This window comes from Cinclus cinclus, chromosome 11 (assembly GCF_963662255.1).
Source record: "Cinclus cinclus chromosome 11, bCinCin1.1, whole genome shotgun sequence".
Lineage (NCBI taxonomy): Eukaryota > Metazoa > Chordata > Aves > Passeriformes > Cinclidae > Cinclus > Cinclus cinclus.
The window spans coordinates 12,612,824-12,639,337 of NC_085056.1; the positions used below are offsets into that span (position 1 = coordinate 12,612,824).

Below are 26,514 nucleotides of genomic sequence, written 5' to 3' on the forward strand. Positions count from 1 at the left end.
CGCACATCCGCGCTCACACCCACCCCGGCACCGCAGCATCCCGCACCGAGCGAGGACACCGCGCCTGCTGCGCTCAACGGAAAACAATTTCCTCTAAGGGCACTTACAGAGGCGGGATTGACCTGGAGCATGGAAACCTGGAAGGGGTTTCCTCTCTGGTGTCAGTATCTTAGATTATAAGAACCACATCAAATACAGGAAATGTTGGTCCGGTATGAAAGTTAGAGAATGCAGCTATAAATTTTCTGAAGTTCTTCTGTGTTCAGTAGAGATCTGTATTTGCACAGTACAAAAGAAGATAACACCTGTTTATACAAAGATTTTATTTTATACACATTTACCTACAAAATATACAGCAGTTAAAAATAATGGATGGGCAGAAGACTTACTGGAAAAAAAATCCAGAAGACAATTCTTAAAGTTTCAACTGACAAAGTTACATCAATAGGCTGCCTTTAAAAGCCAGTCTACCCTGTAGTAGGGGTTACTGAAGTTGCAAGAGCTTAGCAGTTAGAGTCAATTTAAAGAGTTCAAAACATTTAAAAAGGCACCTCGAACAACTTAAACTCTTTAAAACTTGACAGTTTTAGCTATTCAAAAGTTACACTTTATGCATATATCATCCACACCTTGTTGTTAACACTCCGAATAACAAATTTTGTTATTTTATTGTGGCACTCTTTAAATTTTCTTCACCAAATCTGAAGCTATACATTTGCAACACGAGTTTCATATTCTGACTATCACAGCATAAAAATCCACTCAGAATGGTCGGGTGGATTTAGATACAGTACAACCTTACAACCGGGAAGATACAAGCATATTTAAGACAATTTTTAAAAAAAATTAAAATCTTAAAATAAGTTTTGAACCAGATCAAACAAGGAACTATGTATGACCACAAGGAAAGTGGCTGGTGCACTATATACACAACTTGACAAATATGATCCTTGATATATTTGCAAAGTTCTTAAACAGTAAGACCAGTTTTCTCCAGCACAGTCAGTCTTCCTGCGAGCCTTTAAACCAGTTCCAAAAAGAGTGACCAGGAGACAAGGACAGCTGTAATGAGGAAGTGTGCTAATAAAACATCAGGAGAATGGCAAACGTTCCCTTCAATAGTCTTCACGAGAACAAGAAAATCCATACACCAGATATTACTTTTGTCCTGAACATTGGCATCAATCTGCTATTTACAATAGCTCACAAAGACAACACAAATGAGGTTTCATTTCAAGTTCAACTTCATTGCCGATTAACATACTTCACCTGTATGTTCTGTTCTAGCTGAAGTAAAAAAAGTGACACTAATACTGAAAAAGAGGTAATCAGAAATAGCAAAAGCACTGATAATGTGATAACAAAGAATTTGGATAAATACTCAAGAAAGTAATATTGCACACTTTCACTGTCAACTGTGTTAAGACTTTTACTCCCAGGCAGTGACAACCAGTCCCATTTGATTTTTTTGCTATCATACTACCTTAAAAAAGGTCATTTTTGGTTTCCATGGCAGTGGAAAAAAATGAAGGAAGACAGCCCTTATTGAACATGAGGCCTAGGTTTCAAAATTAATTTTCCAGTCTGCAAGAGAGAAAACAAAATAAAGTTTAAACCCTGAAAGTTGAACCCAACAATTACATTTCAGTGTTACAGGGAGAGTTTAAAACAGCATACAAAATTAAACTAGTGCATTCCACATTCCAGTTTTACAGACACACAGAATTTGATGAGGTATATAAAAGTGCTGCTCAGAAAAACAAATTATGTGTCTTTTTTTTTTAAAAACAAACAAGGTTTAAGCAGTGAAGCACTAACACTTACATCATCACAGGACATATTATATTCTGCCAAAACAGTTCGACATCGGGCTGCTATACTGTGTGGATTGGTCAAGGAAAGCAGCTAACACTTGAACACACAAGTAAGAAAAAACTAAAAGAGCAGCAGAGGCTCCAACAACTGCAGTAACTACATTTTTAATGTGATAAACATTATCAAAGGATACATTGATGGTGCCACCACTCTTTTATGTATTCCAGCAAAGAACAAGCCTATTAGGGTAATACAGCTAATTGTGAAAAATGGGTGATTCCAGAGTGATGTGAAAAATGATACCTAGGAAAGAAATCTGATTAGTTCAACTGCATACCTTCTAAAACACACAGAGTCACTGTCTAGATCACTTAACTAAAAATAAAATACTGCTCCTAGCCATTTCCAAGTACTTGTGTGCAATTCTTTAGATAAGCATTCCGGGTAAAGTAGTTTGGCAGGCATTGTCCCAGGACACATTCCACAACAATTCCAGACAGCTTGACAGCTTTACTAAAAATCACCTCCCAGTTTCACGGGACAATGTGTTTATCCCTTCAGTTTTCAATGTACCACGGCAGCACCAAGCTATGGAACACAGGTTCCACAGGTTTGGCATTAACCTGACCTTACCTTTTGTGTCTCTGGGTCTATTAACCAGTTCCAAGCCCCAGTTGCTGTGCAGACTGATACCACTATCAAAATCACTGATGAAGAAAAGAATGAGAGTCATAAACAGCATACCCCACTCATATTTAAACACATTTATTTTTCAGCAGCAACTCTTAAACACTTATTTCTTTTATCACTTCTGAGGGAGGAAAAGTTCCTAATTGGAAAGCAGAAATGAGAACACGCAAAGAAACTTCTAATATGTGAAACCCTAAGGATTCTATACAAACTTCAGGGACAGAACAAGTACATCTGAAAATCTAAATTCTGTCAAGTACAAACATCCTGGTCCTTTGAAGAACCCAAAGCTATCTTTTCAAAAGGCAGTTGAAAAAGATCTATCAAAAGCATAGAGCTTCTTCTCTAAATCATATAAATACTTTCTTTTCAGGGTAACAGGAAGAAAAGTTAACATTGGTTGCACACCCATTATAATTAAAATAGAAAGTCCTCTTTTATGTGAAATACAAAACAAGCAATTTGGGAAGAAACATGAGCTACTGAATACAACACTAGTTATGCACATCTCATTTAAATATGCTTAAAAGTTTCCAGTATTTTATTTCAAATTATAACTGGCAGATAATAGTGATTTTGGAAGCCAAATGCATTCCTAAAGTATGTGTGTGCAAATTCAGCAAAACTATATATAAATATCTGATTGCTCTGAAACAAGGGGGCATGAGGTGGTGGCAGTGGTGTTTGGTTTTGCTTTCTAAGTAGTCATTCCTTCAGTTCCTTCATTCAAAATTGACCTCTCAGGAAAAAAAAATATACTACTTTATGTGTTCTAAAAAAAGTCTGTATTCTTTGAGTAGGAAAACTTTAGCAGAGCCTCAAAACCAAAAGTTGTGTGATTCCACCACAGACTACTGACCCCTAAGATGGCAGTATATCTGTGGAATTTTCTCTTTTTCCCTCCTTCAAACCTTCCTGTCATAACACATTAGCCTTTATGGTACACTGCTACAACTTTTTCACCTTCAATTTTACAGGGACTATCTCACCTGATCATATTTTGTTTAAGTAACCACAGCAATTGCCTAGGAAGTCTGAGTCTTGAAGAAAAAAACTTCAGTAACATAATAAAAATCAAATAAAACAGAAACACAACTTCATATATTTCCAGAACAATTCAGCCCTGAGCCAATTCAATCTCAACTTCATTTTTCTAACTCTGGCTAAAATATTAGTTTATTATCCTGTATGAACTAGTTGCAGAGTGTTTGAATCGATGCCACAAATTTTAAAGCAAGTCTAAAAATGTTTTCTTTCAGCAAACTTAAATAAAGGATACACACTAGTAAATCTAACAAGCTTGAAAGACACACTCCTATTTATTCCTTGGGACATCAAACTTACTTCTCCAACGTCCTGTAGCAGGTTGCAAACATGCAATGTATTCAGTAAGTCTTCTTTCAAAAGCTTTGAGATCTGGGGAAGATGTATAGCAAGCATAATTAGATCTTCATCTATTTAGTAATATTTTTAAGTAGAAGATTAAAAGAATTCACCTTTTCCCCATGCACATCCAGTTCTTCAACAGGCAGAGAAAACCAATGCAATCATCCTTGATAAGCACTAAAAGTCTAGTCATAGTAGCTTTACTCCACTTCAGGTAAAAAGTACAGTGGTGGAGTTAATTTAAAAGCAAAAAACATTCCCACTTACAAAAGAGAAAAATTAATACAGCTGAGAAATCATACTACTTCAGACATCCTTGGAAACAGTGACTTAGATTTATAGTAACTTAAATTGCCCCTCAAAACAAAACAATAAAAAGTATCACATTTTGAAGTACTAAGTGTATCAGGAACCCATCAAGTTCTACTATCAATATAATTGCAATTTTTAAAAATAAGTTGGCCATTTGCCACTGTTCAAGGGATTATTTGTAGCAGTGTGGCTTTGCTGACCTTGCTTTGTAGAAATTTTGAGGGTCACGATATATATGCAAAAAAATCCCACAGCAAACACTACTCCAGTGATCTCATTCCAATCATTATTTTCTGTAATTAATAATTATTTTGATTATAATGATTTTCTTCTTATTGCCATTGTTCTCCAACAGTCTTTCCACTGAAACTGCTGTTAAATCCATTTCAAGATGATGCTCGCAATTGTCTCCAAGGGGCTGTTTCACCTTAAGCCCAGGCTAGATTTACACTTCTGTTCAACAAGGTCAATATTTGATAACATTCCAGTTAAAGCTAGAATTCTACCTGGAGTTAAGTTTTAATTAGGATCAACTTCCAGCTAAAGCCTCTGTCACTATCAACATGGAACTTCAACTTCCAACTATTGCTGTATTAGTTATCACAATAAACCAGTTAAAGAATAAGCTTAGGAAAAAATAAGTATGATCACTATGAAAGTAGTTTTTTGCACTGCAAATTTATTCTTAGGTGGTTTGCAGGTGATTTTATGGGGGAAGATTACAGTATCTTGACTTCAGCCACAGAACAGCTAACTAGTCTTAATTACTGCCAAGAACACGGTAGTTAATGGCCTGTCCTACACTTCCCTTCTGGGGAAGTTAAAACCACTGTCAGTAATTACAGATAATTAACTGTTCCCTGACTAGCACAAACCCCTCAAACTAGTCACTGAAGCGAGAGGGGCAACACAAGGCACCACATGAAAACCTGCTATTTGAGAAACAGCACCCTGAAGGTATAAAACCAACCTATTGACAACAAAGCTCTCGAGGAAACACTCACAGAATGCAGACATCACTGAAACAAAATATGAACAAAACTTAAAAAAAAAAAGCTTTAACTTATTTTCAACTACGCACGCTCTAAGAGCCTTCTCTGAGTGGATCCCTGTGGCAGCTGTGACTAGCAGGGCACACTCCTGCGAACCCGCAGCTTGCACAAGCATAGCAACAAAGCCCTGACAACGCCGGACTATCGCTATCTGTCGACACGGCTACTTCTAGTGCTAATTCCGGAACACTGGTCCATTTTGAAAATATCTACCAGTCTTTGGACTCTAAGAACTCCTTTCAGGGTTTTGACATCCTATAGGCTATCACTTCAAAGAACTTGCAACCCAAACCACCAAGTGTCCTCAGACAAGAAGGAGCTATTCGAGGTCGCGTTCTTCAAATGAAAAAGGAGCCTTGGCTCAGAGTAGAGCCTAGTGGGGCTCAAGAGCTGAAAGAAAGGCGAAAAGCCGTGAGCGGGCAAGGAGCTCCCACAGCACAACAGGATTTTCATCGCCACAGCCGAGTAGGGGCAGCGAAAGGGAGCCGCGGGCACTCCCTCCTCCCAAGCAGGCAGCAGCCCCCTCAGCACAGGCCCTCCCGCGGGCCCTGCTCCCCGGGACGGCCGGAGAGCAGCACAGCCCGCCCCGAGCGCGGGACGCCGAGGAGGCCCCGGAACCCCGCCCTAGCTCGCCTGTCTGCGCCGAGGAGGAGCGCCGGGAGCGCGGTGCAGAGGGAGCCGAGGCCTCCCGCGGCCGCTTCGTCCCGCTCCGCAGGGACGGGGCAGCGCGCTCCGGCAGCCCGGGCGCGGAGCTGGCAGCTCCCGGCGCGCCGAAGAAGCAGCTCCGGGCTCGCTCCGAGCGGCCGCACTCACCCTCAGCCTGGTCCAGGGAGTTCATGGCGGGCGGGCGGGCGGAGCACCGAGCACCGGGCGGAGCACCGAGCACGGGCCGTTCCCCGCGGCCCCCGCCCCGCCTGCCCGGCCCCGCAACAACGCCCCGCGCTACTCGCCCGCCGCGCCGCCCGCAGCAAGCGCGCCTCGCATTGGCCACGGGCAGGGAAGGGGCGCGGCTCGGCCGGCTCAGGGGGTGTTGCCCAACAGCTGTGTAGAACTCTGTTTATTAAACAGCACCATGGCGGGTTTTCCATTTTTTATTTTTTTTCCCGCCTCCTAACGTCTTCACATGACTTGAGACGGCCGTTCAATATATGTTTCTCGGCAGACAATAAAAGCTAGAAAAGAAGATACGATGTTCTTCCTTCAAGACAGCCCAGGGCCAGCCTCTGCACTTGTTCATTCGAGGGATTTTCTTCACCTCTGGCACTCGCAGTCAGCAGCAGCGCTCCGGCACGGCCAGGCTGCTCGCCCAGGCGCTTGTGAGAGCCATTGCAGTGCCCAGATTTAAAGGCTGCTTTTGAAAACTGCTCCAGCAAGACTGACCTGGGATCTCCTCAGTAGGGCCGGGCAAAGCTCTTGCAAGCTACAAGCATGAGCCGTAGGCTGCGCATGCAATCCCAGTTCATCAGGGTTTCTGTGCAGGACGATGGCACTGGGGCACGGAGACAATCTGTCTGTCTCTGGGTGTGTATCTCTGTTTGAAGGGATGTGAGGTGCTGCCACACGTCGCTCCTTACCCCCCATCCCTTGGGCGCACTGCTGAAGGAGCGGTGTGGCACCAGAGGGATGGCCTTTGTGACAGCAGCAGTGCTGGTGTCCCTGCCCTGTTGCCTGATCAGGCCTGGCTGAGCTCCAGCGGTGGCAATCGCAAACTGGATGGCAGCAGCCAAAATAATGGTCACCCAAAAGTAGTGCTGAAAGGTTGGGTTTCTCTGCCCGGTGTAAGTGTCCCATGGGACATACAGGGATCAGCCATCATCATCACACTGCCTTGCCTGCTGCTAGCCCAGGTGGGCTACAGAGGTAGCTGAGCTGGTCCGTTTGCTAAATGAAAGCTTTCTGAGTTACTGAGTGACTCGATTAGTGATCTCTCCAGGGACCCGGGCTCTCTGCACCGCCATCTGTTTTCAGCTAACTGGTACTAGAGCCTGGCTTCTATTTTGTAGTCCAGTAAGAATTTTGTGTTGCTTAAAGCAGAGGCACTGCAGTGCTCTCGGGGTTGCGGTGTAATTTCTCTCCTTCTGTTTCCTAAAAGGAACTTGAAAATAATGAAAATATGATTTATAGTAATTTTGGTCTCATGGATTTAATCATAATTACAAAAAAATTGTGTATTATAGAAATTTATACATTACTTTTGCTTTGATGATGGCTCACTGAATTTAAATGATGGCCCATTATTTTCTTAAGAGTGTTTGAGTCCAGCTTATGATAGTTCTGCCTAGTTAGTTTACACCAGTTTTGCCAGTGTAAAAACCAGAAGAAACACAATACTTATGCTGATTGGAGTTATGTCTTCCAAGTGGAAACGCAGAACACCTCAGTGGTGTTTTTCTGGCTGTTGACAAAGACTATAACAGATATTAGCACTGGAGTTTCACTGAATCAAAGACTGGAGTATGGGAAATGTTTTCTTCCTTTCTACAACTGTACTCTTGCAGTCTGTAGAACCTTTAATTATTCAGACCCCAGGAAACTGCATGCTGCTCTGAAAAAGTGAGTTCTCTGCATAGGCCTTGAAAATTTCCAGCATCCTGAAAGGATAAGAAAGTTGTTATTTGCATTGAACTATTTAGACTTATGTGAGCTTGCTGATGTGCACATCTCCTCTGGTCTTTTCTGTTACTCCAGCTATTAGGTTTATGTCTGAACAAATACAGATATCATAAAGCTATTTTTTTATTCAAACTTCAATGATTTGTGACACTTCGAGGTTGAACATCAGGAAAAAAATTCCAAAAGTTATAACCACTGAGATACTTAAGTAAATTATAATTCCTTTATTGTTTCTAATATAAAACTTCTTGGACTGTGATGCTTTAGGGTTTTTTCCCCCCCAAATATCTTTTACTGTCTGCTGTACGTCTCTGTTGACTAGCCAAGATAAATGAGGCAAGGCAGCGTAACTGTCATCACACTACAGCTATGACTTAAATAAATTGTTTCTTAGGGTTAGTGCATCTGTTAATAACCCTTGATATCTTTTTCTGCCAACACCTGTGAAGCCTGAAAATTAACAGCCTAAGCAAAAGGGCTCAGTGCACACTTGGATTGCTTCACAAGGCAGAGGTGGTTGGAAAAACCATGCTTTGTCAGTTTAGAGTGCTGTCTCAAGTACCTCTTCTCAAGGTGCGAGGGATGCATCTTTCTGAGTTTAACATCTTTGGTATCTATTTCTGGTTCTCACAGCTGTACTTGGAGCATAATGTGAGAGCATCTGTTGGCAGCATCTGCTATCAGAGATAATTAGGATGGGTCACTTGTTTCTTAGTTTGATTGCTTTTCCAGCCTTCTGCATTTTTTAGTCTACATATCCTTTCTCCTACTCATTTTCCTCTCAACAATCCCTCCCTCTTGAGGCAATATGTTACTTCAGAGATACTGTGGTAGTCTAAGACTGTTACATATTCAGTCTTTTTGAATTTACTAATCCTGTATTTTTATAAATCTATTTACTGTGGTAAGTTTGAAGAGCATAATCCTAACTTGCATTTAGTCATAGAAGGATAGTGTTTACGTGCTTCATATTCCTTTTTTTGAGTAGATTTTGGAAGCTTAAAGCTTAAATCTTATCAAGAGACTGTCCATTTTTACTTCACACTATCTCATTTTCCCTGAGAAGTATTTTTACTTATCTACAGTACTGCTGGGGTTTTTCTGTAAGAGAATCTGTACTCGGGACTTCTTGGTTTAGACAACAAAAAAATCTGATCAGAAAACTCCATAATGTTGTTTCTTTTTCCTTTTTTTTTTTTTCTTTTTTTTTTTTTTTGGTAGCAGGCCTGTAGAGAATATTAAGTTTAAAGTTTATCCTGGAAGATGAGCTTCATCAAATAGATGCATATTCTGTAGAAAAGAGAATGCCTTTTGTTAAACATCTGAACAAAGTCCAGAGGATCATCTCTACATAATGTAAGTATAGTGCAGAAATATGGATTTTGTGTTATGTGTGGCTTGATGTAATAGAAGATTCATTTTCACTTCTTAGAAGTGCAGTATGAAACTTGCTCTGTCACACTGAACATGCTAAGTTATGGCTTGAGATACTATAATGGTCTGAATTTTGGTAGGCTGTAAAGCTAATTTGTATTTCTCTGTTCTTTTTCTGCAACTGGAATTAGATTTTTTATAATTTTAGATACTTACAGCAGGTGTGGTAAAACTTCACCATCATATTCCATATAACACTTCAGAAGACAGGCTTCTTTTATTCAGGATGACTTAGTCCCTTATTTAGCTTATTGTTCTTCTATTGTTCTTCTTTACACATCTGTCACATGAGAGGCACATCAGTTTCTGAGCAAGAAATCAAATCACTGCCAGCAATCCAATAAGTATCTGCATTTCTGCTGCTTCAATAATTTGCTATTTGTGAATCAGGTCATGATAATTCTTATGGAAGGTGACTGAACTTGTACCAAACTGGCTCTGCATTGACTTATTTACTTACTATGCTGAATTGGCTTTTAGTCATAAATTAGGCCCAGCCACCCCCAGCCCCTCTGATAACTGAGGACCAGCTGGAATGCAAGGGGATTTATTTTCTGCCAAATTTACTTACACTTAGCACAAGAAACTCCCTCATCAACTTCTTGTTCACTTTTTTTGCCACTTTTTAAAAATAGGATATGGATTATTGCTCAGTCTTGGGCCATATGTATTCAGCTTTTCCATTTTCTAGTCCTTCCCATTTAATTCTTCAGTAGAGTCTTCTCAGCCTCTTAATCCCCATGTTCTCCTACACATTGTATTTGGTTTTCTAAAAGCTGGGGAATACATACAGGGAACAGATGTATTCACCTGATTTTGCCTTTTTCTCGGGGCTGCTTTAGTCCTTCAAATATCACTCCTGGTGTGATAATAGAGTGACAATGTTGTCTTGTTTTACTGACTTTCAGGTTGAAAGTTAAGTGTTTCAAACAAGAATATTTTTTGAAATCTTGGATTTTTGCGAAAGACATTACACCTTAAAAATACAGGCTCGCAGGAAAACCAAACTGTTTGTTTCCAACAATGTAGAGGAGCCAAGACTGGAAGCTGGATATGTTTAATTTCTATTGGAAGTAGTGGTGTGGAATCTGTGCTATGGGCAGGCACACATGGAGAGGTGCTGGGGCACTGTTCCTGTGTGCCTGGTCATTGCCCATGGGTATGTCCCATCTCCCTCCCTGGCTGGCAGTGCCTCCTCTGAGTGAGGTAGCCCTTAGGTGTTCTCACCAGCTGTGATGGGTGCAGAGCTCAGTGGGACAGGTTGTGGTGCTGGAACAGCTGCATTCCTGTGGCAGCTTCCTGAGAGCTGGCATCTAATAACTTGTTTGAACTGCTCTGCTCACAGCCTTCTTTGTGCCTGACATGGGAGTGTATTTTGAAATGATGAGCCATGTACACTTGCCAGGATATGCTGTATTTCTTCTTGTTTCCAACCATTGTTTTGGACATTTGTTTGTTTAGCCTGAGATCCTATTCGCAGCAGCTGCTGTGAGGGTTGTTTGCATTCAGTTGTCTGCTTGTCCTGTAGGATTAAAGTTGATACTGCTTTTGCAGAACAAGGATTCCTTCTAGCCTAATAAGTGCTTCTTATGAAAAACAAACAAAATAACCACAAGCACACAAATCTGGTTATAATTTTTCTTCTCACATACCTCCGTTCTATACCTGCTTCCAGAAGGGTATATCCTGAAATAACATAGCAATCCCTCTGTTAAATAAACTTCCCTTGCTTTTCTCTCTGTAGTATTGCAGCTATAACAGAGAAGTGGGAGATAATTTCTCTTGAGGTTTTTGGCTAATCATCTTCTGAGGAAAAACACTGTTTCTAGATAAATACAGAATTTAAATGGATTCTTTATATTTAATTATTGTACTCAGGTTATCAGTATCTTTTTAAAAAAATCCATTGTTAATGCCCTTATAACTGGCAATCCTGAGCCCTCTTTCCTGTTGCTTCAATAAATGTACTATTTATGAAGCTGTAATCATGGAAGTTCTTATTGAATTCAACCAGGCCTATAGTGCTGAATTGATTCTAATCAGAAATCAGTCCTGGTCACACCCAGTCCCTCTGATCTCTGAGGAATGCAAAGGAACTGGAATGCAAAGGGGGTGATTTTTTTGCTAAATTTCTATTCCCTTTATGCAAAAGTCACTTCTAGCTGCTGATGCTTAATGAAGGCACTTGCTGCTTGTACAGTACCTCTTCAGTGCCTCTTTACTTAGGGGAAAAATGGATGTAGCAAAAGCTTTAGAAGCATCTTGTGTAAGCAGAAAGTTTGGGTTAAAATGTCCCACTGTGGCTGCAAATTTTTGCTGTGACTGTTGTGATGTAAGTGTACTTCTTTAGGTTTTATTTAAGCAATGTCAGGAGGAGCTGACTGAGCTGCTCTAAGTGTGTTATAAGACACTCAGTAATTTAGGCAAACCCAAAGAAGGAAATCTGACCTTTTCACATCTCCCTAGAGTTTTTAATGAAGAGTGGTGAAGGAAAAAAAGTAGTATATCACTTCTAGTTGATATGGCACTCTTTACAAAACAAATGTAGTGTGAAAATCTTTTAAATATGCTTGTTTTATCTGTTTAACACTTTGGATTAGTCTAGCTTTTGAAAGTCTTTTCTGGTAACATATATCTAAACTAATATTCTTACATTTTCTACTAGAAATCATTACAAAATACCCTGTACCTTCTAATCAAAGTGAGAGAAACTTAAACAAATAATCATATTTAATAGTATTCAATATTAATAGTAGCTTAACCAAGTGGTGATGTAGATCCATTATGCAAAAATTGCCTGAATAGAGCAGTGTAAATATGCTTGTACTTTTGGTGTTTGGTATGCTATGTGTATATTTTGCAGATCCCCAAAAACTTGGAATGCGGCTTCTGTTGGAGATAGGCAAGCAAGCTCATTTCTGCTGACTCCTGCATTGGTGTATGTCTGTTGTGGGTATTTTTTCAACATAGCTTTAAATATATTTAGAAAAAATGTTTTGTAACACCGGTGAAAACTGTTCCTGGTTAGTCTCTAGTGTCTGGCTGTAGTCTGGTGGCTTTTTCTAGTCACACTGCCTTCCCTTGGAGTGAGATTTGAGTCCCAGCATCAAAATGGAAGAAAGTTCAGGAGAGAATGCTACAAAAGTAGTGTTATTTGGGTTGGAATAGGTGAATGGGCTGCTCTCAGTAGGATAATTCTGAGAAGTTTACAGCCTAGTTTAACCAGCCATGTTTCTTATGCATTTTTTACATGTCTAACAAATATCCTCAGGGAAAATGAGAAGTGGGGGGGAACCCCTTGCTTTAAGGAACTGTTTTTATCATTTTTTGCAGCATTGTTAAGCAGTAAAGTAGTGAAACTTGGTGATGTTCTAATACAGTTTTGCTGTCTGTGCTGTTCCTTAATTGATTTTCCAGTTGGCTGCAGATGACTACACCAGGGATGATTGTTGAGAGAAGCTACACATGCAGTTTTACCAACAGATGCAGAAAGAATGAGACACCTTCTGACTTTCATTGCTGCCACCAGCAAGGAGGAAAAGTAGGTTTCTATTAAAGGTAGGTGGGGTTTTTTTTTGCTAATTCTGTTACAGGGATGGTAATTACATAGATAGGTGTAACCCAGTTCAGAAATGTGACCCTGCAAATATGTAGATAATATTTGAAGGTCTATTTAATGTTTCTGGATCACCTTAAAACTTCTAGCTAGTTTTAGAATTTCTTATGCATCTAGGCAATATTTTTTGCAATATTCAATTCCCTTCCTCCTCACTGACTTCCAAATTTGATGTATCTCCTCCTGATAGTCTTATGACTGAACTACAGCAGAGATTCTCTCTTTTGGTTCATGGAGTGTGGCATATGTGTAGTGGTACATAATCTCTTCAAATGAGGGTTAGAAATTCTCTGCCACTATCACAGTTTAGTGATCTATTGAAATGTTTAGGCACAGGAATCCAGACAGAACTAAAGCTGCTTCAGCTGGGTCAGTTAATGTGTCTGAAATGCAAAGAATTGGAGCAGGTAAATTGACGTATCTTCTTTTTTTAAAAAAACAATTAGATAGTGAAGCTGAGCAATTTGTTTTCAGTTGTTTTAAACCAAATATGTGTCTTTATTATGTAGGTGAAACACTTTTAGAACTGCTTTAAAAAGTAGGTATATTCCAATATATAAAAAATTAGTTCTTCCTTGACTATCTACTGTTCCATTTGTAATTTCAGGATCAGTGTTAACAAACATTTTTGTTGGTGAATCAAATGGAATTTGTGACTTTCATCTCTCCACATTGCTAAAAAATGTGATCTTCCAAGTTAAATTACTAAAATCAAGTTATCAGTAAAATTCTTAAAGGTTAATGTTCAGCATCAATCCTTACAACATATGTATTGCTAAGCCTTAATTTTTGTGCTATCTTCAGTATTTTTGAAAAAAAAAAACAGGCTCCTAACAAAATTACAGTAATGTCAGTGTAATAGTTCATAATAGACAATAATCTTTTCAGGTGAATATTTCTCAGTGTGCTAGGATGATGAGATAAAATCAGGTTATAAATATAAATTTTAAGAGTTTTTCACTCTAGCACTAAAATGTGATCAAGCAGGAATCATTAACTGAAAATCTTCCTCTGATGTATATTACAGCTTCCTATTATAACAAGTAATTTCAAAATTTTCTGCATATCTTAAAACAGAGATCACAGATACTTCCCATTTTTGTAGAAGGTGTTTCTGATCAAAGAACACATTTTTCTGTGGGTTTCTCACAGCTCAGCATTGGACTTGGTACTTGTGGCTTCTAGCACATACAAGATGACAACAGCACAGCAATGGGAAACAGTGACACAAACTTTTAGTTTTATATAACCAACTTCTCTTTCCTTCAAGAGATTATTCTAGAATTATAGGCAATCACTTACAGGAACCTGAACATGAACTGAAAATAACATACCTCACTTAAGTCAGATCTCACAGCTGCACTCCAAGAAGTTAAATGACTGTTTTTTATTCTTGAACAGCTCAACATGGCATTTTCCTCTTGCCCTGTAATCAGACTTCATTATTCCATCTAGAGAAAGTTTAGGTTGTTTGAAAGATGTCACTTAAAATATTGTACATTCAGAACTGCAGTTTAAATTTCTTTCAACCAGTTTAAATTTTAAACACAGGTTCATTGCACTTCTGGGTAACAGAATTTGACCTAGTTAAAATGAGACAGTTTTGAAATAGTTAATTGAATTAATTTCTAATAATGTATAATACATGTAGTGATTAAATGTCTGTCCTGCGTTGCTGCTTACATGGCATAAAATGCACTTAACAAACTCATATATAATAATTAAATGATAGGAAGGTATATAGCAATTGCCTAATTATCATTTCAGTTTCTCATGTTGATTCTATGTAAATAAATAAAAATGCTTTTGAAGATTTATCTCTATTTGTTACAGAACTTTTTATTGCAAATTTACAAATTTCTCATATTTTCATGTATCGGGAACACAGTAACAAAAATGCAGTTTTTCCTGGTACAAAAGGAACTGCCCTGTTCTTCAATTAAAAATATTCTGAAATTAAGAAAAAAATCTGTATAAATCCTATTATTTTGGATGTAGATGTTTGTGAGAAAGCTTTTGTGTAGAATTGGGAATCTTTGTCTTGTTCATGATCTAAAGTTAAAACTGACCAATAATGATTTGACAGGAGGAAGGAGAACTTACAGCTTTTCATTTATATTTCAAATTACATTCATGTACTGGTTCTAAATCAAAACTAACCTCTGCAGCTACAGGTGGGCTGTGTCAATACTGAACACAATACTGAAGGCTTAAAACATCTCACTCTGTTATATTGCACAGCCTTAAGAGCTGTATTTTTCTATCTGTCTGGAGAAGTGCAAAGTCAATGGAAACACCAGTTTGATAAAGCTGTCTCTCCCTTCTCTGTAATACATAATGTGCCTGTGCAGGATGCACTGGCTCTCAAAGATAAAGCTCTTGGGAGCAGATTTGCTGAGTAGACCAGGATTTCACACAAGACAGCTGGTCTAGTAGGTGACTGCCTAGCATGGGAGCTGTGAGATGTGCAGTGTGCTTCTGGACATGAGACTTATTTCTGTTACAAGTAGGAAAATACTTGGATTGGTTGGAGTTTAACCCAGTAAGTGACCCTGCAGCTACCAGAAGATAGATAATTGAAGGTATTTTTTTTCTTTGTAAAATACTACTTCAAGCATTTTTTAAATCTGATATAAACTTGCTTATGCATAAGAAATAATCTGTAAATAAATGACAAGCACAAGAGATCAAAAGTTTGTGTATAAAATGCTGGCATGTCTATTAATGGGCATGGGTGTTCTGCAGTATGTGCAGATATTCTTCACTAAATTGGACATGTTTTAAAGACATATACACAATGGGGAATAATGGTGAATTGCTCTCTCACAGGTTACAGCTGCAGTGTTTGATCATCTGCTAATGCTGTTGAGGATTTAAGTTATGATAACAGTGAACACAGAAATGTATTTATGTTAGTGATATCCATCAAAATAAAATGTAGCTCTTGGTTTAACAGGATTCAGTAATATAATGGTGTATAAACTTATTTCAATTAAAAAGTTTAAAGTTCAGCAAAATACCTTAAAAAAAAGTCCCCACCCAACCACATACATAAATTAAAGACTTGGAATATCAGTGTCATTTTGACTGTAGAACTACTCTACAGAAAATTCTTGGATGCCCTTGTGATAAGAGGATAGTGAGATTCTCATAGGCTTCTACTTGTGCTCCTAATTTCTTTTGAAGAGTTGCTCACCACTTCTATTTATTTAGACTCAGACTTATTGAGCAAACTCATCTTTTACGTGAAGTTGAAGACATAATCTCATAAGGATGTAAGGCCATGGACAGGCATTGCCATCCACACCTTAAACACACTTTCACCTCCTCTGCTGTCAAGCAGTATTGCTGTCTTAGGCTAGTCATCCTTTCCTAAGGTTAAACCTTGATTTGGGTGAAAGGCTGTCAGGGGATTTTCTTCCAGCACTCTTGCAGTTTCATATTTCAAAGTAATTCATTCTGTTTCTGTGACTGACTTGATCACTTGCCACAGTACATTTATTCATAGAATGTAGTAGATACTACATGAACTGCAATCAAGTAGATGGGTGAGATGTAGAAAAATCTGAACTTGCAAATATTTGGCAGTGATCAAATAATAGTTGAAAGAGTGGAACTCAGCCATGCTATTTTCAGAGCAAATTTTATGTGAAAGAATTGGAGAGTAGGGGAGTATACTATTCTTTATCTAAAAGTGAATTCGTTCTAACATTATAAAAGCATAAGAACATAAAACTCATCTTTCATGTCCTTAGTCTGAAATCAGATTCAGCTACTGTCCTTGCATCTGTTTGAAGTTGGTATGGGTTGAGGTGAACACCTGGCTATTTTAGAATGCTTTTTTTCCTCCCCTGTTGTGAACTTTTCCCATTCCACAAAGCTTTCTTTTTTAGTTACCAAGTTGGTTGCAAATCTTTTGAGTTACTGAAGCTCATGGGGAAACCAGAAGGGCAGCAAAAACGGTGAGGGCGGTTCAGGTTTTAAACATGAATATTCTCGGATGCATAGGATTAGAGTAGAAGGTTTTGTTGTAAATTAAATACTACTTTAATGATTGAAAATTATGGGGAAGTCAGCAAAAAAATTATTGTGACATCTGCTTAATTGGATTATTTTCTTTTATTAAATGCTGGTGTAAAAATAAACTGTATGTACACTCTTGACAGCTATTGATGTGCTGAGTCTGATTCTTTGGATGAATACTAGGCACAAACTCTATCAAAACTAGTGACCTACATTATGGTCATGGATTAAATCCTTGTTTAGAAGCAGCCTCAGATGACATCTGTTTGTCATGAAATAAAATCTGGCTTTTACTTTTCCTACCAATTGCACTTCATTTGTCAGTTTGTTTTAACTTGTGTGCAGGTTAACCTTGATATCAGATAGTTAGACTGTGTGGTGTGCTCATGCTATGATTAGTAACACTGCAGGTCAGTGTGCTCTGTTGTTAATACCTACAGGACTGGTAGCTCAGTGCCTGTGCATCTTTTAAAGTAGAGCACTGAATGAGAGAGGCCAAGGCGTTTGTAGCTGTTGGGGTGTGGTGCCACTGCTTCGGCTGCGGTGCTCATTGCTGTATCCATTGTCAGTTACCTATTTTCGGGTATTTCTTTAGCCTGGTGAGACCTTCACAGTTAAAGGAGTGTCCTGTACAAACAAAGGTAGGTTTTACTGCTTGTTTTAAAACAGTTGATGATAAAACACAAAAACCATTTCCAGACAGGACTCTCAGATGCAAAGGATAATCCTGACCTCTTCTTTTAACACCTGTTAAAAGGTTTGGACTTCTGAGATGTTCTTGACATCAACCTGCAAAATGGCCACGTCTTGGAGGGACACTTGGCCTTTTGCCACCAGGTGAGTGACAAAACCCTGTCGCTGTTTGGTTTAATAACTGTAAATCATTTCTGGTTAGAACCTGATGCTGACAACTACACATCTATTCTGGCTGGAGAACTGAAGTAATTTAAATAATGGTTTAAAGAACTTTTCATTTAAATAATGAAAACAGCAGCCATTTTTCTTCAAGCCCATGTCAGTTAGCCTGAAAGGTACTGTTTCTGTATTGAAAATAACTAACTTCCTTCCTTCCTTCCTTCCTTCCTTCCTTCCAACCCCATACTCAAAAATCCACCACCATGTGTTTATACTAGAAGGGACTAAATAACCAATTTTTCATGACAAATGTTAAATTTACTAATAAAACTGAGTTTTTGTGGCCCCTCTGACTTCTGTCATTCCTATGAAGCCATGGGCATCCATCCAACTGCCAGATTCTTTCCGTTTCAGGGTGGGAGACCACAAGGACATGGAACACACAAAAGTGCATGTAAAATCATTAGGTTTGATAATACAATAAAATGGAACATCAAGGTGGCAATTAACCTTTCACTGATAAAAGAGGGGATTGATTTTTAGATGTAAGCAGATGTGGCAAGGATTACCAAATACAGAAACTACAATTGTCTTACAGTATTTGTTATATTTTGTCACAGCCATTCGTGTTAAACCAGTACAGCACCAATGGGGAGCTTTAGCTAAGAAGACACTGTGACAGGACTGAGAACAGCAGAAGTCCTGCAACCACTATCACACCCTCTATCACCTGCAAGAAATGAAAAATTTAAGAAGGCTTCCCATTAAAACAAATGCTCATGAGTATCACTGCTGCACCTTTGTGATTTTACATTAATAAAGTCGTAAACAATTGCAGAATAAAGTTGTGTGTTTTACACAGTTGCCACCAGTTTCAGCTTGTGCTTGATCTTCATCAGACTATTCGGATTAGAATGGGCAGGTCTCATCAGACCTCCATTTCTCTGCATATGATGGATGGAATTTCTCTTAATTCATGGAAAGTCTCTCAGGCATTCCTGCATTTTACCTTAGAGACGTGAAGACACTGACCAAGAATTGTTGGTGTGAATTGCTGGTCTGTTAACTGACAGTTTGAAACAGTTTTATATCAGTCTCTTGAATGTTGAATTTGCTTGGGATTGGATATTTTTAATTTCCAACTGCTTTAACTTCTATTATAAATTGAAATTATAACAGTGGGAATATTAAAGAAAAAAGTGAAATAATTATAATTAGAAAAGCAGTGAATTAAACTAATGTGAAGAACTGCCTTAATTTTTAGTTACATACATTCCAATGAAATATCAGATTTAAACATTTTTAACATCCATTCTATGAAAATACCAAGTATACTTGGATTTAATACATGCAAAATAAATGGCAGATGCTCTGCCAAAATATTTAATATTAAAATATCACTTCTAGATGGAACATAAACAAACATGCCAGCAATGCCGATCTTGAAATTTGATGTGGATTTTTCCAACTTCTGAGAGACACAAATGTTTTAATACAGAAAATAGTTTAGAAGTTTGCGAAGTTTATATTATGTTACTGAAAATAACTTTTGTAATGCATTAAATACATCATTACCTGCAACCATAATAGGCACAGTGTCTTTGCAGAAATGAGTGAAATTTTAAAATTATTGCCATGTCTTTAAAAATATGAAGTAGCTTTTGCTTTATATTTCTCATGTGTCACAGCTGTTTTTCATAATAGTGAGAGAAAATTTCCACTGGTAGTGAATAGCAAAGAACATGACTAGTATGTGTTCATATCAGTGTATCAGAGTAATTATATAATTTTGTTCTTCTTGCAAGACAAACTGTCTAATGTCATTACAGTGCATTTTGTAGTGTAGCACTTGACTGTCTAGAAGGTTACACAGTAACTTCAGTATTATGTTTTTCTGATAGCGCTTGCTGGATTTTCTCTATCACACCTCCTTGTCAGATGAGTTTTTATTATTAAATTCATTCATTCTATGAATTAAATAAATTCATAAATTTATTTTTTTACCAAGAAACAATACCAGCTATAAATCTTATTGGGGCAAAAATTCTCTGCAGTGCAAACCATAGAAAATAGCCCTGTGCTCGAGAGCTAAGTGGTGTCTTTCTGTAAGATCTGCCAATTTATTTTTATCTTGCAACTTTTTTCATTCATTCATCATTTTCATTAATACATTAACTAAACCCTTAGGAACTACCTGTCAGCCCAGGAGTAAGTAATAATGTAGCTTTCTATTTTTCAAGAATCAATTTTTAAGAATGATTTGTGGTAAGTGATAGTATAATGGTAGTGCCCTTATTGAATAGGTAACTAGTCCTCAAAATTATTGAACCTCACCTAACTCCTAACTATGAATTTATTTAGTTGTTGGTACTGCAATGTCTGAGGGCTGCAGACACTTACAAATTGCCCTGCTGGTGTCCATGTGAGATCGGAGATTGCCTAGGCTTTCCCAGGGGGACCTGGAAGCTTGTTTCAAAGTCTGGAATTGAACTAATTCTCTTGAGCCCCACAGTAGGTCCTTAATCACAAAATCATTCCCCACTTCCCCCAAAGGGATTAAATGTAATAACTTGTATCATTTAAGGGCTTTTCTTTTTTAACACTTGAGGTTGAGGGTTTGAGGTGAACTTTGTAAAGAGTTAGCTGTCATGGTGTAGAATTTCTCTTTCCGAAGGCAGGGAATGGAAGTTGAGATGCTGCTCTGGCACACAGGGATTGATCGGACCCTGCTGGCCCTGCAGTGGGCTCCAGCTCTGAGTGGTGCCTTGGTAAACACCAATCCCTCTGTGTCCTGGGGAAGCTGCTAAAACCAAGCATCCCAAGGAAACAGAGTGAAAGACGTGCATAGCTGCACTGTGAAGAATGGAAATGAACGTGTAAAAGGGAAAAGGAATAATGTGCTGCCGTTTTAGGAGCCAGCTTGGGCCTCTGATTTCACACACGAACAGAAAATTTAAGGGAGCTAAAAACCGCAAAAGCAGTTTATACCTGCATTTGGACACAAGGGGAGCACTTCTGTGGATGCTTACTTTTCAAGTGAATTAGGTTAAAGTTACTGGGTGTTTTGACATGCAAATAGCATAAAACTATATTCAGCATGCCTGTGCACAAAGGAAATCATGTTTGAATCTTCAGTAATTTAAATACAGGGAAAAAACCCACACAAACCAACCAAGCAAACCAAACAAACCCAAGCCTTGCAAAATGTTGCCATCTAAGTGAATTGTAATTTATTTTTCTGAGAAAACTTCTCAGCAGTGTATGTACTTCTTACGTGGTCCTGCTATTTTCAGATTCTCATAAGTGGTCTTAATCACTATTAGGCAAATAAAAATGCTTATGTCCCCTTCAATTAGGTGTTGGGGTGAGGTATAGTCTTTTAAAATTGCTTAAAAAGGCCAGTAGTCCTTAAACATTCACAGTGCTGGGAAGCGTGGAAGAAGTATGAAGCACGGTGCAGGTGAGCAAAGAGAAAGGAAAGGCAGACTGAGCTGCGGACAGTTCCTAAATCCTACTGCACTTTGGAGGGGCTGGCAGCGCTTCCCTTAGGGAAGAAGTGTCCCAGTGGTTGGGGCGTGGTGTGAGGGAGGTGAGCACACCGCACTGCCCAGCACGGAGCATCTGCTCTGCCCAGGAGCGCGAGGGCTCCAGCACAAACTGCCTTTCACCCCTGCTCGTGGAAAGCCAAGTGGAGAAATCAAATCCCCACCTGGCTGCTTTTGCAGCTCAGTCTTGAGTCACCTGTGAGCTTCTCGAGGTCCCCGCGCTGCCCTCAGAGCCGCCGGCCATGTTGGAGTGTGCGGCTGTGAGGAGCAGCCGCCCGAGGCCAGGGTGGAGAACACAAACAACACCTTTGTGTTACACCTGAGGATGGGAATAAACCCTACTCTTCACCAGCATTAGGGCACACAGGAAGCCAGAAAATGGCTCTCACATCCTTTGATCAATCTGCTGTTTGTTTTCCCAACTGCCTACATCCCATTTTACCAAAAAGAAAACGTATCAGATGAGATTTTAACCAGAACCCTGCTCCAGTGATCAAGTAGAAAAAGGAACGATAACTTTCATCTATAGTTAAGGCTGAGATATCACCCAGAGTGCTTGAATTATTGACTGCTCTTCATACTGTCAGTACTGCCGGTGATTTCCACTTCCTCAGGTCTCATGTGGTGATATATTTTAAAGGCACTGTATTTCTCATCTTACCCTCGTACATCTTTAGCTGGATTTACTTTTCTGACAGAAAACTTGTATTTAAAGTATTTTTCAAACACCAGTGCTATTCTGACCTGCTTTTGAACTCAAATATTGTACTTGGAGTAAAGGAAAATGTTGTTGAACTGTATTCCTTCTGAAGAGGCCTGGTAAATTTTGAGTAACTAAGGCACGAGAAAGTGACTTCCTTGTTTATAATGTGTTTTTCGGGGCAGAGAACTTTTCTGCAGTGTACCAACATCCTGGCCGCATCTCAGCCTGGTGCTTGCCCTGGTGCCGTGCACCTAACGTGACAGAGGCAGGGACAAGGAGGGAAGGGAGTGGGAGGCTGCCCATTTCCCCAGCTAGTGACTGTGCTGCACCTTTATGGTCAGAGATGCCAAGGAGGAAAACAGCTCTCACTGCTAGCCCTTCCCCAGGAGCCTGGGAATAGAACACGGATCATGGAGGGCAACGAGGCATCTGAAGCTAGTCTCCTGCTGGAGCAGATCAAAGTGACACAGAGAGCCTTGTAGCTGCTGCAATCCAACCAAGAGGGAGGAACCAGTGGCCTCACTTTTCTTTTATTTCCATGGACAAAATGCAGGTGGCATGCTCTCTACCCACTGCAGACTGTGGAGGAAAGTGCACTATTCCCTTTGCCTGTCTTCTTTTATCCTGTTGCTTCACCAGCTGGCAGCTAGTGACAGGCAGGTGAGCATTGTGGGCAGCTCTCCCACTCCACCTTGAAGGCTGCCTGCTGCTGCAGTGTGTCTCAGTAGAAGGACCCTGCTGCAGGTAAGAACTTCTTCATGATGTATTTCTCTAAAGTAGTCCACAAGCTGCAAAAGAAAGCTTCAGTTAATGCAATGTTGCTTATGCTTGTTGCAAAGCTGCATGTAAAACCTCAGCACAGTTGGTTTAGCTGTTTCTGCGCCTTGTATCGCCTAGGTACAGTATGAATCCTGGGTGGGCTGTGGGAAAACCTGTCAGCTCAGTCCCCCTCAAACACTCACATGAGCAGTGGGATTGAGAAAGAAGAGTTAGTGGTTTATGAAGGTTTCTCATGTTTTCCAGCTGCAGAGCATGAGTAGGGAGACTGTGGTAGGGCAGAAGTAAACTGCCTATACTGTCTAAACAGTCTTTGCAACTGTTGTGCAAAGATGTGTTGAAAAATACAAATAGTGGTTGGCTTGTTAATTGCTGAGTAATGAGGGCTGTTGCTTTAGTCTGAGTGCACCGATGATTAAAATAATTAATCATCAAGCTTCCATCATCTTGCACTGCATGATTAATTATTTTAATGCCTTTAGATACTGTTCTTTTAAGCATTTCCTAATTCTGCATTATTTCTCAAACTGGATTGTTTTGTTTTTTGTAGTTACCTGTGCTACATAGGGTTGGGCATAAGTTCTTTATTGTGTTTTTAGTTTGCTTTTTTGGTTTAATGAGTTTTATTAAAGATGAGGGTGTTCTGTGGGTACTAGGCAGGATGCTGTTTCCTCTTGTGTTAAGAAATTTTCACGTGTGCTTGGTTTTTCTTGGTTTGTGAGCTGAATAAATGGTGTGAGCCTAAGGCTCTTATCCTTTATTTTGGGCTCATTTGTGTGTTGTAAACTTCCTACTGATGTTTGCAAAAGTACATATTTTATTGGGTATTTTCCTCTTTGGTACTTTTTCCTTATAATCTTTTTGTAGTGTTTAATGGGGTGTAACACTGTTGGGGAGGTAAGTGGAATGTGTAGAGGGAAGAAAATTTCCATTCTCAAGTCTGTTATGAATGAAATTATGTACAGTGTTGGCTTGACAGTACTTAAACTACTTTGATGTCTTAGCAGCTTCTTAATATCCCTTTGGTGAGAACTAATTGTTCAAAAATGTTCTCTGGTAATTCTGGCATGCAAAATTATAATTCCTGATTTGCTGGGTAGATCTTAGACTCAAGTCTAAGTCAGAAACTGAAAACTGTGGAGTTCTGATTCATTTAAGGTATGTTCAGGGTTGGTTTGTCTAACAGGGCTACATTAACAATACTAAAGCTGCAATATCAAGTGTCTAGAAGACAATGAACTGAGTCTCCAGTCCTATCCCAGGTGTGAATGTGATGTTGCTATATTCTCTGGTTATGGTTGTCCTCTGTCGTGTGTGACCATTGTTCACCCATTTGTGCAGAATGTTTGTTTCAATATACCTGGGATATTTTAAAATCAAAACTGCTTTATGTAATAAAGGCAGAGGGTGTTGCCGAAATTGGAAGGCTCTTCATAGATAAAAGTCAGCAACACACTGTAATTTTCTAAGGCTGTGATAAGCCTGAGAGCTGAGATGTCACAAAAATCATGATGTTCTTCCTGGAGTTTCTTGCCTATCACAACATTTCTGTGTAACTTCGGGCAAACCAAGTAAAGTGTTTGTAACTGGATCCTGTTTGTGTAAGGATTTCTTTTTTTTTTGGAGTAGCCAGGTGGGTATGCTGTCAGTGAATATCCCAAACTCTTTCATCCTCGGTGACAAGGGATGAAGAAAAGTTAGGGGAAACAGGATGCTGCATCCAGTGTGTGTGCTAAATGCTGGGTGATGATAGAAGGCACTCATCTAGTTATAGTCCCTATAATAAAAAAAAAAAAAACCCAAACTTGATTTAAAAAATGATGCTTTGTTCCTTATCAAATAGGCAGTCACTCAATTAAGGTGATGCATCTTTATTTAAATATGCAATCTTGCAATCAGAGCATGTGCCATACTTTAAATGGGTGCTGGAAACACTTTCAACTCAGACACATTCTAGCAACTGAGCACTTTGTTCTGCATCTGTGAAGCTTCATGAGGCTCCTTAGGGTATGAAAAGCAAACAGAAACATCACTATTTTAGCTTTATTTAGAGTCAGTATTGCTTTACTGTATGGCTTTGCTTTATTTAGTAGCAATTTCCTAACACATTTTGGTGCAAACCAGCTGAGGAGCCATTTTAGTGATGTCTGCTTGGGTCCTTCTTTCTGACTTTTGAAGGGAAAAGTGCTGGATTGTGTAATTTCTGTAAACTAATGAGCTGTACTGAAGTAAAACACATATCACAGATGGCATGAAAGGAAATAGAAACTTCTTGGAAATGTATCTGCTGCCTCTTGTGAGCCACTCTGAAATTGCAACAGGAGGTATACTTGTTTCTCACGAAAGCTGTGAGGTTTCAAGCCTCTTCAACCTTTACTGTAAGTGTTTAGGCTCTTGGGCTAAGTCTTTCTGAAATTTCAGCTATTGACACCTGCGTGGAAAGGCTGGAGGCAGAGATGGGCTGTGGCAGGCTGAGTTGGTTTGTCAAGCCAAGTACAGCCTCTGTGCCTTAGATCAGGCTATTCTAAGTGATGGGAACCGTTTTGTGACAAAACTTTTAAATAGCAAAGCAGTGTGGTAGTAAATAACCAAGATTTTGTTCCTGGGTGACTCAGTTGGCTAAGTGGACTCAATCAACAACACAGGCACAGGCCAGAGCTGGCTTTTGCACGTCTGGGCACAAAGAAAGCAAGTTGTGTTTCATCTGGGAGCTGGTGCTTTGCAGCTGCTACTGTAAGACTGACTGCTGTACTGCACTGAAACACATAAGCCAAATCCTTGCATGGCTTATTTCTCTCTTGATTCCATTAGCAGAAGGGAGAACACTTTTACAAGTGCTGTTTTCAGAGGAAAAAGACTGGAATTGCCTGGTTTGAGTCCATATTTTAGGTAGGATTTGGAGATACACCAGTATTCTATTAGAGACCACAGAAATGAGCTATGGCTGTGAAAACATGCATCATGCTTGTTAAAGTGTTAAGATATTGATTTTTCTCGAGGAAAAATGGGAAGAGAAGAGACGAGAAGAGAAGAGAAGAGAAGAGAAGAGAAGAGAAGAGAAGAGAAGAGAAGAGAAGAGAAGAGAAGAGAAGAGAAGAGAAGAGAGAAGAGAAGAATAAAGGGGGAAAAAAAGTTGTTTGGATACGATAAGAGGTGTGTCCAGGTACCTCAGCAGAGAAAATACATTATATGACTGGGAAGTTTTTCACCCTTCCTGACAATGAAACTGTGTGCCTCAAGTTCCAAGGCTGGACCCATTAAATCAGGGACTTCTTTTGTTACTGTTTTTGTTTGTTTGTTTGTTTGTTTTCTTGTCCCTCTTAGATCTTGCCGAAACCACTGTTGGTGTGATGTTTCTCTGATACTTTTTCCACAGCTTTTAACTCCAAGGGGTTAAGTTCTTTCGAGAAGTCACCTGGCTGAATGGGCAGGGTATGTAATCAGACAATCTAAGGATGCTGGGCTCAGGACCCTGGCAATAGCCGGAGGGGTTAACAGAGCCTCCCGCCCGTCCAGCCGGGATTTCCTCGCTGAACAGTTCCTTCAGCGCATTTGTTTTCTCCAGCGCCAAGGATTTGCTTCAAAGGGATGCCATATGCCTGGAGTCCTCAAGCAGTTACTTAAGTGGGAGGGAAGGGGAAAACAGCTCTACATAAACTGCTCCGCGACTTTTTAAATCGTTCGCACACGAAC

At 39.5% G+C, this 26,514-nt stretch overlaps 1 protein-coding gene across 2 annotated transcripts; it reads right to left on the bottom strand.

The window, feature by feature from the left end:
* Window positions 1-209: 209 nt before the first annotated feature.
* On the bottom strand, window positions 210-6,137 carry CNEP1R1 (CTD nuclear envelope phosphatase 1 regulatory subunit 1). Of its 2 annotated transcripts, XR_009933531.1 has the most exons (7): window positions 6,069-6,137; window positions 3,850-3,921; window positions 2,449-2,522; window positions 2,009-2,118; window positions 1,825-1,879; window positions 1,484-1,584; window positions 210-273 (listed from the first exon to the last, which is right to left on the bottom strand). XR_009933531.1 is itself a non-coding variant. In XM_062499782.1 (6 exons), the coding sequence occupies exons 1-6, from the start codon at window positions 6,091-6,093 to the stop codon at window positions 1,543-1,545; spliced, it is 378 nt and encodes a 125-aa protein (XP_062355766.1). In that variant the 5' UTR covers window positions 6,094-6,137; the 3' UTR covers window positions 305-1,542. The 2 variants fall into 2 exon arrangements, 1 of the variants encoding a protein (XP_062355766.1); XM_062499782.1 differs by lacking the exon at window positions 210-273 and having other exon boundaries at window positions 305-1,584.
* Window positions 6,138-26,514: the final 20,377 nt, after the last annotated feature.

What these genes read in the sequence shown, in the direction of transcription:
- CNEP1R1 (XM_062499782.1), bottom strand. Translation starts at nt 6,093, where the DNA reads ATGAACTCCCTGGACCAGGCTGAGG. An exon ending in CTCCCTGGACCAGGCTGAGG is followed by an intron (nt 3,922 to 6,068) that starts GTGAGTGCGGCC and finishes CATCTTCCCCAG; the next exon opens with ATCTCAAAGCTTTTGAAAGA. An exon ending in TGCTACAGGACGTTGGAGAA is followed by an intron (nt 2,523 to 3,849) that starts GTAAGTTTGATG and finishes TTTCTTCATCAG; the next exon opens with TGATTTTGATAGTGGTATCA.